This window comes from Cryptomeria japonica, chromosome 11 (assembly GCF_030272615.1).
Source record: "Cryptomeria japonica chromosome 11, Sugi_1.0, whole genome shotgun sequence".
Taxonomy (NCBI): domain Eukaryota; kingdom Viridiplantae; phylum Streptophyta; class Pinopsida; order Cupressales; family Cupressaceae; genus Cryptomeria; species Cryptomeria japonica.
Genome location: NC_081415.1, coordinates 269923606 through 269940587, shown reverse-complemented (window position 1 = coordinate 269940587; position 16982 = coordinate 269923606). Strand labels below are relative to the sequence as shown.

Here is a 16982-nt window from a genome sequence, read left to right as displayed (position 1 = left end):
ACTATGGAATCTAGTGTGGGCACTTTTGAGGAGATTTAGTATAGTAATTGAATATTATAGTTCTTTCATCTTTTGAGGTTCTAGATACATATGTTGACATTCCATCTCCTTCATCTATTATTACATTTGATGGTTCTTGTGTTGCCACAATTTTGGCTTCTTATGACTTAGTGGAACACGACTTTCATTATTAGCTAGAGATGGATACATGAAATAATCAATTGATAGACATTGCATGTTTCAATATGGATTCCCATCTTTTAGATTTAGGAGATTCCAACAATTCCCTTCACCTTCCCTTCACCTTCTCTTAAATAAGGATGGTCCTTCTTCAATTGTTGTGAGGGAATACTTTGACCCTCTTGTTCATTCTCTACATCTTATTCTTCACATTTTGACATGAGTGTGGATAATAATGTGTGACACTTGGAGGTGGTACTTTTGTCTTTAGATGATGTTCTCATTATTTTCTAGGAGGTTATGGATTTTCATCTTCATCAGTGTGGCATAGAACACCTAATTGGATTGTGATAACGTTCATAATCGACATGGAGACACGAGAAAAATTTAGAGGCATCACACTTCATCTTTCTTCTCTTAGCTTCCTTCCAAGAATGGGAAGACATCTTGCATAATATCTTGGCTTTGTTTCTTTCTAAGGGGAGTAATGTTGTTTGGTAAAATTGAATCATCTTCAACATCCAATATCGAGCATCTACCATCATTGTAGAAGACACTAGAATGAGGGGGGATTACATGGTTTCTCTTTTTCTACTCTTTTATGGGAGGTTTCTTGAATGGTATTTTTTCCATCTCATTCATCATTACTTGAATATTTTATTTTCATCTTTCTTTGGAGAGGATTTTTGTTCCACTAAGTTTTCTGCTTTTCTCCATTTGTAAGGTATTGCATTGCATTGAGTTTGTACATGGCCTAATATTTAAGACCCATCTTGCATCTTGCATTGTTTGTATTTGTGTACATATTCTCCTTAAGTTGCACTTACGGGGGGTGTTAGTGTGAAAGGGGCGAGCTTTACCTAGCTATTTCATCACCTATATCCTCTTCACACATGTTACTTAAGTTTTCTTAGGGTACACATAGGATAGTTATCACTTTATGTTTCAAGTCATGAGATTAAGATACATGTCATAATCTTCTACAATCCTATGTTCACCTTGACCTATATAACTAAGAGGTATGCTTTGTAATGTCAAATCCATTTGTAATCTATATTTTGCATTCTTTGATAAAATATCATTATTCTTTTATAGTTGATCTCTCTTGTGTTTTCATGAAGTTCCCAGGTCTTGGATGCTTATGATCTTCAGCTAATTACATGATATAAAGCATTCTATACCAACTCTTACGTGGTACTAGAGAAAGGAATTAGCTCTTACACACATACACACATAGATATATGCTTTACACATTGGTCTCTTTGGTCATGTGAATTATTTATTGTGGCTCATTTCTCTTGAACTATACTTGGTTTCATCCTTGTACCTTCCCCAACTTTTGAGGTACTTATTTTTTCTCAAAACTCCTTGTTCTATACATTTTCTCTTATGCTCATTTAGGTCCTTATGTTTTTCCCATTTTTACCTCTTTGGCTACTTATTTTTATATTTCAAATCCAACTTATGCATCGGTATTCTTATTTATCCATGATTTTATGGCTCATGTCTTATCATATTTATTCCCTATTTTTTTATTTCTTCCTAATTTTTATGTTTCTTTACACTTGCATTCCTTATGTTTGCACATTTACCATATTTGGATCACATCTTAAGGTTCTCACATGTGCTTCATATTATGTCTTTTTTAAATAAGCCTATATTTTCATATTACACTCCTAGAGCTATAAAAATTAGGGTCCAATTCTGTCTTTCTCAATTATTATTGGGATTCCATTGTCATATCTTTACATTAGGGAAATCATGCTTTATGTGTTTCACATTAAGGTTTCATTGTCATATCACATCAAGGACATCTTTTCTTCTCATTTCTATTTGTGCTTTCATTGCCTCACATTGTTTCTAGAGCCATCTCTTTACTTTGGGAAGTGAATTTCTTTTAACACCATTTACTTTGATATATTCATTATAATTTTATGATGGGGGCATCATGATTTTCCCCACCTTATCCCCACCTTACAATGAGATTGTATTACTATATATTTTTATAGCACTAGGGACCTAGTGCCTTACCTTGCCTATTGTGTTCCCATGCTCTTGGATGTCACACTGGGGCATATACCCATCCTAATGCCATATGTACTTACACAAGTATCTTTGTCCTATGAAGGCCACATCACCACATATATTTTCCCATACCAAGGACAACATCATTAACTTTATATGCATTTCTAACTAGAATTATCTTTATCCTTATCCTTTGATATTTGATTATTACATAATGAATTCTTAAAATTTACTTTACATGATTTATATGATTACATGCTTATACTTAAATTACATTTGTTTTATGTACTATACCTTCCTAAATTCCTTGAACATGATGTATGCAACCGAATAAGGGGGTATATATTGTCACTAACATTCATACGATTAAGTTTTTGGGTGGAACAATATGACATATAAAAACTCATCATTGTGTCTAGATGAAGCTTCATCACATGATTAAATACCATTTTCTCGTATGCTACATGGCAACATATCATATCACTTTTTGTATAGGTAGAATTCCATAACCTTTTCTTTTTTTAAAAATAATATAAAAGCTACTCATTACACATTCTTTATTGGTTTTTCAAGTTTCCATAGGACATTACTACCATGGATGATAAAAACATAGAGATACCTAGTGAGGTTTGTTACTTTATGGACTCAATAACCTTTTTCAATCTAAGTATTTTATTTCATACATGTATATGAGTGCTCATTTTCTTTGTTATGTAAGATCATTTTAGGATGTATATGCACCTCATAGTGGGGCTAAATTGTAATGATGAAATATGTATAGCCCTAGGAATTTCAATTTAGTTTTATGCTCATTTTGAGAGAATATCTTAATGCATTTACACACAAAAAATGACACTATCTTGTGTGAATTTGGGTTTAGTTTTCTAATGTTTCATCTATCCTTGTTTACACATAAATTTCTACATATCCAACCACACCTAATCCATTTTACATATTTCCCTATACATTTCACATTTATTCCCCCTAGGTCTTGATATTCGTTCCTTGCATTAGAATTATCATTTCACTATCTCGTGTCAATCCCATGTATCCACAAAGATGACTCTCAAAATTTTAAAATTGAAAACTCAAAATTTGGTTGATTCATGCCCATTTCTTCTCCATCACGAGTTAAATTAGTTCATATTTCTTGTGATTATTTATATGTAGTCATATTTGAAGATACTTTAATGTGCATTCATTAATAAATCAAGAATTCATTAAGAAACTAAGCATTTATTGATCAAATCATTCACGTATTGTTCTAGGAATGCTTTGATTGGATTACTAAAAGGAATCCAAGCTTGCATTATCATTCTAAAGCACTTGATGTTTGAATATTGTTGTCCCTATTTATTGCTTCAATAGTAAAGTCAATGTTTCTATGAGTTTGCCTAGGATAACTTTATCTCTATAATCTAATAGCCTCTACAAGATATTCTTCAATATTGCTAATCCTTGACAATTGAAGAAAGAAAGAGAAGTCAACAAACCATAAGATAGAAGTGCATAATGTTTTAAATTAAATCTGCAATCTATGAGAAAAATTCATGCTTATAGAAATGACCTATACTTGTGAGATTAAACCAAGCTATAGTTGGCAATTGTTTCAATTTTGCGGAAAAAGATAGATAGAGAAGATCCATCTCTAGTCTTAAGATGGGTGGAATTCAATGCAAAATAGAGTTAGTTCATCTTCATCATTCATAGAGTTAGATATCGTTATCAATTACAATTAATTTCCTAATTTTAACATTTAAACTACTAAATTTTTTAATCCCAATTATCATTTTTTAATTTTTATTAATAATATATTGTTTTCTTGCATTAATTTAATTTAATTTAACATTAGATTTTTTTTTAATAATTATTTAAAATATTTCAATCTTAAAGAAACGAAAAATCTTGTTCATTAGAATTGATAACCTTAAAATGATTAGAATGAACTCAAGTAGAGGCACAATAGATTTTATAATTTTCTTGCATTGTAGGTTTGTGAATGACAATATTGATTTTGTTTGTATATGTCTACTAAAACATTGTAATGTATTATCTTCAATTTGCAATCCTTATCCTAGTGGCATTCAATGTGATTTCCATGCTCGTCCAAATCCCAACTTTATGATAAGAACTTACATGGAAACAAGGATTAAAAAAATTAATTCAATCTTTAAATTTTTGACGTATTTAATTTAATTTAGCATTAGGAAAATTGTTATTATTCTTTACAATTATTTAAAATAATTTAATGTAAAAGAAACAAAAGCTTTTCATTAGAATGGATATTTTTAAATGATTAGAATGTACTCAATTAGATGCACAATAGATTGTAGAGTTTGCTTAAATTGTAGATTTGTAAATAATGATAATGATTTTGGTTGTATATGTCCACCAAAAAAATCATAAGTATAATCTTCATTCTACAATCCTTACCCGAGTGGCATTCAATGTGACTTCCATGCTCATACAAATTTCTATTCTTTAGTTGTCTTCGCATGCGATTTAACTGTTTATAGCTATTGATCTGGCCTCTGGGTAGTAACGATGCACGTTGTGGAATCAGTTATGCGCACAAAGGTCAAAAAGTACACATTTCAAAGTGTCATCTGATACCTAACTAAAGATGTTCCAGTAACAGTCAACTCAAAATCGCTAGTACTTGTTGACAAATGTCCCAATAGTGGTGCACAAATGTTCCAATAGTGGTGCACAAATTGGAACTATGTTATCTATTGGTGTTCTTCCCCTATATGAAAATTGGGATTCAATAAACAAATTCCAATATTTTTGTAAATTAGATGTATTTAGTTAATTTAACATTAGGAAAAGTGCTATTTTCCCTTACAATTATTTAAAGTAATTTAATTCTAAATAACAAAAAAGCTTGTTCATTAGAATGTGTAATCTTAAATGATTAAGAGGCACAATGTTTTATAGAGTTTTTTTATATTATGAATTTGCAAATATTGATATTAAATGATTGGTACTTTTCTATTGAATAAATCATTAACATATTATCTTCATTTTGCAATCCTTATTTTAAGTGGCATTCAATGTGACTGTCATGCTCATCCAAATCCCAAATAACTTATATGAAATCAGAACTCAGAAAATAAATTACAACATCTTTTCAACTTGTTCATTAGAATAGGTAATCTTATATCATCAGAATACTTGTAAAATTTCATCTTCATTTTACCATCCTCATCCTGAATGACATTCAAATTTCAATGTGTGGCATACTCATCCAAATCCCAATATTCAAGAAACAAATCACAACATCTTTAAAATTTGGATGTATTTAACGCTGGATCCCCTGTTTCATGTGAAAATGGTTTGATTTAATAAAAAACCAGTGGAGTAGATGATCTGGGGAATTGAATACCCAATAAAAAACAATTTCTCTGCATCAGTCACAAGATATTTTAGAGTACCCATGAAAGCTGGCATTATCAATTGTTTTTCTACGCCTTCGTGGTTTAAGCTGAATGATGAATTTTACGGTAGCGATGAGCAAAATTGACTATTGCCCATTACACAAACTTCCCAAACTGTATTGGGAATCAACACGGATTTAAATATAGCATTTCATGTCTTAAAATAGTGCTTGTGCTTATGATTCCCATGAATTTGTTAACAGGATGGAGTGTTGCAGAAGCTAACGTCCAGTCGACCGTTTGTCTGTTCTGTTCTGCTCTGTAGACTTTACTTTCTTATTAATTCCTACCATTTTTTCTCTTCCACATTGAAATTATTTCTGTCAAATTATGCCTGCACTGTTTGCTGTTTGTTCTGATCTTATAGCAGATTTTCTACTCTGTAACTAGCCCATCAATCGATTTTCTCTGGGGAAGAATCAGTGAATTGTAGGTAAGAAAATATCTCAAACATATGTATTAATTTTTCTACAATTCATGATAGTTATTGTTGTTGTTTCTGATTTTGATTGTATCAATGTTGGATTATTCATTGTGAATTACTCATTGTGATCCATCATCAGAACAATAGAATACTCAAAAAATAGAAAGATGATAGATTACAAAATGCGATTCCAAATATTAGTATAAAACATTACACAATCAAAATAAAAAATAACAACAATAAATCTGTAACATATTCTACACACTGTTAAGCTCAAAAGCCAGCAGTCCGCAGGCATTTTGTTAAGCATTATCCTCTTTTAATTGGTTTCTTAGTCCATACCATGTAGAACAATGAATATATAGTCAGGTTTTGGTAAGCCCATTTTTAGTCTTCTTTTTGCTTGTATGAAAGTTACAATTGCAGAATGTCTGATGTCTGTAGCTGTATATGTATGTTTATGTTCAGGAATTTTGACTTTCTCAAGTCAAAGACAGTGTTCTGAGATATTAATTAGAGAAATACTCATGCCATAGGAAACCCTTTTATTGACATGAATTAGACATTTTTATCATTCTGCTTTTGGTTTTACTTCTGTTTTTATTAGATAAATGTTTTTGGTCTGGGTTATGCATTGGCGGGTTTTGAAAGGATTTTGAAATCTTGTAAATCAAGATAAAACATAAATAAAGATAAAAGATAAAATTTTATGAAAAAATAGATTTTAAAATTCAGAAATCATGTAAATCAAGATAAATAATAAATAAACTTATATTCTGGTTTGAAAGATAGGTTTTATATTCCGGTTCTGGTTTTAGACATTTAGATGCTTATAGCTGGATACTGGTTCTGTTAATGTTTTGGCTATTAGATATGTCAAAAATTCTCTGTTTTAATTTGCGGTTGAGAATCCGCTACTTAAACTTATATTTGAAAGTTAATTTTGATCTTCGATGACATAAACTTTAATAGTTTTTTGAAATGATTGAAGATGATGTATAGGGTTTTGTTTTGCTTTGAAATTTATTCTCGAAAGTGCAGAGAATGGTTTCATTTGCATACATCAGGTTTATGATCCTTTATCACTCATGTATGTATGCACTGTTTTTATCTAAAATCAATATATGGACTCACTCTGCCTTTACTGATAAAAAAAAAGAAGATAAATAATAAATAAGAACAAGAGACAAATTTATGAAAAAACAGACTTTAAAATTCAGAAAATACTTCACAAAACTTATCATTCTGTTTTTTATTTCACTTTTGTTTCAAACATGTTTTTATTAGATAAATGTTTTTGAACTGGGTTATGAATTGAAGGAGGGTTTTGAAAGGATTCTGAAATCTTGTATATCAAAAGAAAACATAAACCAGAATAATAGACAAAAACTTATGAAAAAACAGACCTTAAATTCATAAAAGACCTGAAAAAATAAATGATGAAATAACAAACCCACATTACAAAAAACTTTAAAAAAACCACTACGACCATAGAATTGTCTTTGGGTGGAAAACACTTTTCTCTCCAGTAGTAATGATGGGTAAATAATGAAGGGTAGACTTGTTGATTGCTAATTGGGTGGAAAACAGTTTTGTCCAGTATTTGTGATGGGTGTGTAATGAAGGGTATAAAATATCTGAACTGAATTGAATAGACTTGCATTCGAATTCTGATTATATTTGGGTATTTGGATTGCTGTAAATTTAAAAACCCTAATTCACTGTCAAATTTTAACTTTGCAGCATAACTTTCCCAACGACAGTAAGCCCTTATGGAATCTGTATCGTGTGCATTCCAGGCTTGCAGACTTCTGAGGATAATGACCTTGCTCATTCTTCTACTAGGTTTATTGAACTTCGAAGGTAACTGGTTCAAAATACTTGTAATTTTTCTTACTGCTGTTTATAGGGCGTTGAAGGTAATGATTCTAGAATATAGTTCCTTATTAGCTGAGCTGCCCTATAGTTTGATAGAGAAGCTGAAATGATTGAATTTCTTTTATGGGTTTTATAACGCAGATGCCCAGGGAAGAACATCTCAGGTATGTCTTTTATCAGGCTTACAGTTGAGTACATTGTTAATTGGGTAGGAAAATAAATGTTTGAATTTAGTTAATATTTGTTTGGATCACATTCTATGATCTATTATGAAAAGATAGCAAATAATTGATTAGAATATAATTCCTTAATATTAACCCAATTCACAATTTTTAAGCCCATGGACAGTAAAAACCCTTAACTAATGGACACTAAAAACCCTTATGTGCATTATTGATTTCAAGACAAATCCTTCATAGATTATCTTGGGACTCCAAAAAGATTACTGACCTGTATTGAACTGCATTGCTGAAGGAAATGGTGAGGAATGATGGGAGTAAGGGTGGGGCAATTGGGGCATCAATATTGTCAGGCTCCAGACCACCAAATTGTAGAGACAAATGCAAGGGGTGCAGGCCCTGTGTGCCAGTTCTCTTTATTGTTAATCACCGGTACCACCAGAAACCAACTTTTAATTCAGTTAAAGGGAGTGAAGCAGACTATTATCCTGAGATATGGAAATGCAAATGTGGCAAAAACATCTTTGAGCCATGAAAAGAAAAGGTTCATACTACATAGCTCTCTGTTCAGTCATGTATTGTGTATATGTGTATAGGGATTCTATTCTTGTAATTGTGATTCTTTTGCTATTGTTGTAAGTTAAAAGATGTGAAGAGAGACTGTAGATAAAGCTATACAAGAGGTAGGAAGCAATTTCTAGGTTTTAAACTTTTATCTATACCAGAAGCCAATCTATGTAGATATAAGTTCTTGATTGGTCTGTGTAATGTCAGAACTCACCAAAAGTGCTTCACTTGTAATTGCCTTGATGATAATTTAAATAGAAGCCTTGACATGGATATTTCACATGTAGTTTGTGTTGTCAGTAGGTACATGGCAAATTCAGGTAAAGAGCATTGGACAAAGTGAAATGGGTGCTTCATCTTAAAAGCTAGTGATTATTGCATCACCTATAATGGTTGTAGTAATTTAGTACATGGTTATGTTGATTCAAATTTTGCAGTTGATTTGGACAATATAATATTTACTTCAGGTTATGTCTCTTGCAGGTGAAGCTATTTGCTGGATATCAAAGCTTCAACAAATAATTAGATTAATTAAAAGCTATTAATTTTTTAAGACTAATTAATTAAATTAAATCCTTAGTCTTAATTTCTAATTCTTCCAAGTTAATTAATTAATATTTGATTAGTTAATTAAGACCAATGAATTCCTATTCACATTTCCACTAATATTTACATCATCTTTAATCTTTGTACATTTAATTCTAGCCATCAACTTGCCATCCCCAAACAAGAGTCCCTAACTTGCTCACATGTGTGAACATGCCCTTAACACATTTGTAACCTCCACATCTCTTAGACTTATCTTGCTCATCCATGTGTATTCTGCATATCTTTTACACTTATCTTGTTCACACATGTGTAGCCTCCTTTTCATCTTACACCTATTCCCACTGTTTTGCTCACATGTGTCAGCATATCTATCAGACATGTCATCTTGTTCACACGTGCAAATGCCTAGGTCTTTCAACTCATTAATCCTCATCTATTTCATATGACACTTGTCATAAGACTAAGCCTTCAATCCATGCCTTCATCTTCTTCAAATCATAACCTTTCATTAAACAATGCATTTTGACCATAGATTCTCTTAATAGAAATCTATAAATTGAAGGCTTCTCATCTGATTTTTAGAATCCACTCTTTGATATCATTATGCTGCCATTTTCTGAACCTATCATGCTAATTGCAACATTATGTTTCTAATTTAGTGAGCAAACACATTCCACCAATCAATCCATCACAAAGAATGCATCAAGTGGAACTATTGGGTGCACTCCATTTTTGCTCAACTAGAGAAGTGAAGAAGAAACTAGTTAAAAATTTTCATTATTCAGTTCAGAATCTTTTATGTTTTTCTTGCGTCTTTAGAAAGAATCCATCCATGGTTAGATGGAAATGCTATCACATAATGGAGTTTAAAGAAAAATGAAATATGACACAAAGAAAGGGTTATACTATGATGATCATTATTAGTATTTGCTTTGTTTTTTCTTAAGCACCCAATGAACCCGAGTAACCTCACAAGCTTAAACAGTCATAAAAATATCATATGGAATAAGTGTCACATAATGACTAGTACTTGTTGTGTTAATTTTGTAGTGCAAATAATAAATTTAATAAGATAGTTATGTAATCAAATTTCAATGTGATAAGTGGATTACTTTGTACTTTGTAATAACAATTTAAATCTAAGATTAAACAAGTTAATATATATAATTATAATTTTAATAAATATATTATAATTATTAGATGTATAATTTTAATTTTATTTTTATTTGTATAATTTTATTTTATTTTTTCAATAAAAGTGGATTATTCCACTAAACTTTTTTATTAATATTTTTTATTTTTTACACAGGATTCAAAGAGCATACAAGAGGAAAGAACCCTGGGAAGAAAACCTCCGGTCACAGCTCATAAAATAAACTTATAGTATCTAACGGATCAGTTTATACACCCCGCCCAAAACCACATACAAAATGCGGTCACAACACATATAATATCAGTTTTGCATAAAGCCCATATGACAATTGCCAAAAAAATCCATCGGATAATTTTCAAATGTAGACTCCACAACTGCTATCAATGGAAGAAGACAAAATTTTCTAAAGCCCTGTGCCAAATCCCATGAGCCAAAAACCTTCCTGCCAAAAAAGAAAGTATCAAAAAACCTTTGGAAAAACACTATTGTATCAAATGCCATGAGCTCGAACTCTCCTCTAGACAATGAACATGAATACTTGAAATGAAAGGGGAAAGCGGGAATAATTATCATCATAAAATTTTACATCAACATTACTCAAAAAAATCACATAACTATTGCTACAAACCTTCCCATACCCTAGAAGGAATTTCCTCAAAACCCACCTGTCACTGATTAGCATTGTTATCAATGGCTAAATTTGCCAAATAATCTGCAATCTTATTAACTTCTCTGTAACAATGAGATACCAAGAAAGATTCAAACAATTCTATTTTTTGTAAAATGGGATCAAGTATATATTGCAAATTCCAACAATTTGATTTCTTTTTCATAACACATTGAATAATCACCATAGAATCACCTTCAATTATTAAGTCCTTAATTCCCAAAGAGATTGCCATATCCAATCCAAAAGACAAAGCATGAAATTCCACATAATTGTTAGTTTTAAAACCAATAGCATGACACTTAGCTCGAATAAAATTTGCATTGTGATCATAAATTACCATGCCTACCCCAGCCGGCCCAAGGTTACCACGAGAGGCCCCATCAAAATTCAGTTTAAAGTGCCCCCGCGGAGGAGGTTTCCATCTAGCAGAGCATCTCTTACCTATTGCATCATTGTTTTTTTTAAATTGAACCATGAGGGTAAAACTAACAACATCTTCCAAACTCTAGTAACTCTACTATCCCAGTGTGAAAAAGAAGTAAGATTTTCCAAATTCTTATAAATAAACGACAAAGCAACCTTAGAGATTGAAGACTCGATTTTTAATAGAACCTCAGACACATGAGACCTTGTTTTTTTAAATATCCTATTGTTTCTCTCTAGCCAAACATTCCAAATCACAATAGATGGAAATATGATCCAAAGGCATGCATAAAAAGATGAGACAAACATAAAGGGCCAAGATCTAAAATGGGAAATGAGATCCTTACCAATAACAAAGGATATATTTAACTTCTCAAACAACCACTGCCAACATTCATAAGCATAATCACAATGTAGGAACAGGTGTGAAGAAGATTCCAAATTTTTGTTACAAAGAACACAAGGGAAAACAAATAATACCAAGCCTATCTAGTCTCATACATGTAAGGACTCTATCCTAAACTGCCAACTGAGTAAAGGCTCCATCTTTAGGAAGACAAGCCGAATGCCAAAACAATTGATAAGGCCAAGATGATAAATCTTTAGTAACCATAAGAGAGTTGTAACCATCTTTAACAGTGTACTTACCAGAAATATTCTTTGTCCAAATAAGTTCATCCTCAGAATCAGAAAGAAATGCCATTCTATCCCCCAAAATCTTCTCAAAATCTAATTTCATGTTTTGATCAACATCTAAGAAATCAATCAACTTCCATCTAGCTAGCTTAAGGGGTCCACTAGTCACAATTTCAAAATGATCTGCTACAAAAACACCCCAAAGGGAGGAAAGAACAGTGATAAGAGGAGACCAATCCCTAATATTCACCAAAGGTGTGTGTCCATTCCATACTTCATCCTAGAATCTGACCTTTCGACCATTATGAACAATCCATGAGAGATGAGGCAAAATAACTGATCTACATTTACAAAGGAAATTCCAAATGGCAAAACCCAAAGGCAAATTTGAGACTTTAAAAATGTACTCTCTCAGTCCATTATTTAAATATTTGGCAAACATAATTTGTGCCCATAAGGAGCTAGGTTTGTCATATAATTTCCAAACCAACTTAGCACCTAAGGCTGAATTCTGATTCTCTAGACTCCAAAGTCCTGTTCCCCCAAGTTCCTTAGGCAAACATACCTTATCCCATGCAACTAAAGGGAGTTTCTTCTTGCCATCTTTATTACTGTTCCAAAGAAAATCTCTAAGAGTATCCTGTAAACTAACAATAGCTACTTTTGGAGACTTCAAAACAGACATGAGATATATGGGAACAACATTCAAAACAGACTTGATAAGAACAATTTTACCCGCCAAAGTTAACCATCTATGATTCCATGAGAGAATTCTTTTAGAAATGACCGAAATAATCTTATCCCAAAAACCAATCTTATCCTGTTTAACAAAGAAAGGAATCCCAAGGTAAGTACATGGAAGATTTCTAGTCTCAAATCCCCAAAAGCATTGCAACCTATGTTGAACTAGTTGTGGTGTATTAAGGAAAAAAATCTTTGATTTATCACCATTCACTTTCTGACCAGAAAATGATGCATAATTTTGTATTATTCCTTTAATCACTTTTGCCTCAACTAACAAAGCATGTCCAAATAACAGAGTATCATCTGCAAAGAGACAATGGGAAATACTTTGGGGAATATTCTGAATCCTTATACCTTTCCAAAGCCCCCCACTTTAGCAGCCCTAATAGCCCAACTAAAGGTTTTAGCTAGGAGAATAAACAAAAAGGGAGAAAGGGGATCTCCCTATCTCAAACCCCTAGAGGAAGTGAAAAAACCACAAGGAGAACCATTAATTAAAATCGAGAATCTTGCAGAAGAAATACATGCACGAATCCATTTGACCCAGGCCTTGGAAAAACCTAACTTCTCAAGAACAGCACATAAAGCCCCCCACTCTACTCTATCATAAGCCTTCATCATGTCTATTTTAAGTATCATGGTTGGGGTTCTTTGGGTGGAAATAGAATGCAACACCTCATATGCTACAATTGCACCCTTTGTCGTCTCCCTTCTGGGAACAAAACCACCTTGCTCCAATGAAATGATCCTAGGTAGAATTTTTGCCAACCTAAGGGAAATTGCCTTCATAAATATCTTATACAAAGTGTTACATAAAGCAATGGGGCGGAAGTCAGCAAAAGTCTTAGTATCCTCTTTTCTAGGAATAATTGCAATCATTGTAGTATTAAGTTCTTTTAAAATAGACCTATTTCTCCTAGCTTCCTCGAGAGCCAATAAAACATCATTTCCCACAAAATCCCAACATTTCTAAAAAACTAAAGGAGTAAAACCATGTGGTCCCGAGGCTTTATCCGAATTCATGGCAAAGACAACACTCTTAACTTCTTCTAAGGAAAAGGGAGACATTAACATCTTATTGTCTTCCAAAGATACTAAAGGAGGAATATTAGATATAATATCATTTCTGAGATTTCCATTTTCTGAAGATAATAATGACTTAAAAAACCTAACTGCCTTTGAAGAAATGTCCTATGGCTCTGTCAATAAATTCTCATTCTAACACTGAATACAAGATATCTTATTCTTACATCTTTTAATCTTAGTTGAAGAATGAAATTTTTTTGTGTTCCTGTCACCATTTGAAAGCCATAACTCTCTAGATTTCTATCTCCAATAGATTTCCTCTCTAGCTAACACCTCCTCAAGCTGTAATTTTAGTGACTTCAATTCATCAAAAACTTGTGGCAACATACCATGTTGAAGCACATGAGTATTAAGACACTCAATCATATCTTGAATCCTTTGTTTCTCCTAAAAAATGTTCTTAAACTGCGAGATATTCCATTCCCTAATATTCAATTTCAAATAACTTAACTTCTTAGCAATATGAAACATACGGGACCCAGAACAAAAAGGAGCAGAATTCTACCATTTCATAAGCAGAGGCAAAAAGGAAGAATCCCTAAACCACATGGGCTCAAATTTAAATGGAGACTTAAAAGAAGTCCTATCCTCAATAATTGAAAGGGAAATTGGAAAATAATCAGAACCCGAGATTGGTAGAATAGAGGAAAAGAATTCAAAATCTGAATCAATCCAATTCTCAGATAACAAAAACCAATCTAATCTCTCAGCAATCTAAGAAAAATCCCTTCTCATGTTTGTCCATGTGAAAACCCCATTCTGAGACTTACAATCAAAAAGGCTCATATCAGAAATGAAATCCCCAAAGTCATCCATAATCCTTTTATTAGGGAAAACACCTCCTCTTTTCTCATCTAAATAAGTGATAGCATTAAAACCACCCCCAAAGATAATAAAGGAACCATTTTTTAAGGGAGAAGAAATCCTCTTTAATTCACCCCATAACTTACTCTTCCCTTGAATTCTTGACGGAGCATAAATGTTAAAAAGCCAAAATTTAACCTTCAAAATCTTGCTTATAACTAAAGCCAACATCCGATTTGTAGTAGATACCACTAACTGTACCTCAATATTATAATTATTCCAAAGCAGTGCCAAACCTCCTGAAGCACCACAATCCAGAGAAAAAAGAAAATTCCACCTTCTCCAAGATGAAAAAACCAAATCAGCAGACTCCTTTGACAACTTTGTTTCTTGCAACATAAACATATCACACTTAATTAAGTCCATCTGGGACTTAATTAAGCATCTCTTGTTAGGGGCATTTAAGCCCCTAACATTCCAAGAAATAATTCTCATTGTCCTCGAGGGGAGGTCGAAGCTCCCCTCTTCCCATTAATCGGAGAATTTTTTATTTTCCCCAAAGCAACCTTGCAAATTACGTTTCCCAGCCCCTGATCTTGTCACAAGAGGACTAGTCACAAATCTCTTACTCCTCTTTCTTTTTACACTTACAGGAGTTAGGCATGTTTTCTTAAGCCTACCAAGAGAGACCAAATGCCTCCCTTGCCCACCAGCAGGGGAAAGAGACAAAGTCTTTTCAATTCCAGCATCAATTTCCATTTGAGTCTTAAGATTATTTGGAGGCCTACCTCTCCTAAGAGAAACCATCGATGGTGAAAAAAATGGAGTTGTTGGGACAATTGGTAAACTCCTGCATGACTTTGGAGAAGCCAGGATAAATGGATTATCTTCAAAACCCAACTCTGTTGTAGCCAAAACTGCAAAAGGATTAGCAGATACAGAAATTGAAAGGGTCGAGTTTATACCCCCCAAATCATTCTCAATTGAACAAACAACTCTATCAGTAATACCCTCATCCATTTGATGTGCATGATTGTTAAAAATATCATTTACTTGCTGAACCAGATTCTCATCTAGAATAATAACAGGGACAACCTCTAACGGATTACTATTCCCTAAGGAAGATTCATTAGCCATATTAATTTCAACATTTAGAGGGGAATTATTAGACACCAAATTCTTAATTCCTGAACTAAAGAAGCATCATTAGGAAAACCTATGGCAGGTACCTGTTTAATAGTTTCCATATCAACCACTGCATTTTTATCTAAATTCACATTCTTTGAAGAATCCAAAACCTCATTTTGAGTGCATGAAGACAAATTGTTGTCCTTACCCTTTGTGTGATTATTTGGCATCTTAGGGAAATCTATCATCAATGGATGATCTACTCCATTCATGGGGGGATTACCATCCACTATACCCCCGTTATTAGAAAATGTCTTCAGTAAAGACGAAAGTGAGACCAAACCCGAAGTGTGATCATTTGGTTTCCCATAACTAAGACACAATGGATTATTTTCAAGATTAATGTGACCCGTTTCTACCAATTTATGCAAAGAGACATTTCCACATCCTTCAACCGAAGGTCCCGCCAACAAACTATCTTTATTAAGGGATTTAGGGACAGAGCCAACAACCTGTTGGTTTTTCTTAAAATCCATAAGTAACAGAGCATCCAAAAGTAAAGGAGACTTAAGAAGCTCCATATCTAATTTCTCAATTGACTGGTGTCAAATACCATCATGAGACTTGATATTACAAGTATGGGGGCAAACATTGTTAGGGTTAATAAGAACACAAATTTTTACTAGAACCTCCCCCTCCACAAAGTCCATTTTAGATGTTAAAAAAGTTCCAATAGTATTTCCAATTTTCTCAAGAACATCTGGATCCATAAATTCAAAAGGAATTTTAGGTAAACCAAACCAGAAAGGAATAAGTTTTGAACTAGACCAAGAAGGAACAAAAAAAGGTTTACAAGCCGCAATTGAAATTAAATGTTTTCCAAACCAATGATGCGAATTTCTTAATACCTCATGTCTGAAAGAAGGAGAATGAAAGACAATAATAAAAGCATTCGCAGACAATAATTGAAAATAATGCATATCCCCCCCATCTTTTCTGCAATTTATGATAAAGCTTTAACAAACTAATTTGATCACCCCAAATTTCCCCAAAAATAGCATTCGTATGCAAACAATTCGCTTTCTTATCGACATAGGAA

The 16982-nt window shown here is 32.7% G+C and overlaps 1 protein-coding gene across 2 annotated transcripts; it reads left to right on the top strand.

Annotated features, from left to right (window-relative positions):
- Positions 1 to 5819: 5819 nt before the first annotated feature.
- LOC131069652 (polygalacturonase-like) lies at positions 5820 to 9004 on the top strand. 2 transcript variants are annotated; one of them, XM_059214072.1, is made up of 4 exons: positions 5820 to 6075; positions 7866 to 7929; positions 8086 to 8108; positions 8419 to 9004. In XM_059214072.1, exons 2-4 carry the CDS (start codon positions 7887 to 7889, stop codon positions 8656 to 8658), a joined length of 306 nt encoding a protein of 101 aa, XP_059070055.1. In that variant the 5' UTR covers positions 5820 to 6075; positions 7866 to 7886; the 3' UTR covers positions 8659 to 9004. The 2 variants fall into 2 exon arrangements, with proteins under 2 accessions (XP_059070055.1, XP_059070054.1); XM_059214071.1 differs by having other exon boundaries at positions 5821 to 6075; positions 7810 to 7929; positions 8419 to 8992.
- Positions 9005 to 16982: the final 7978 nt, after the last annotated feature.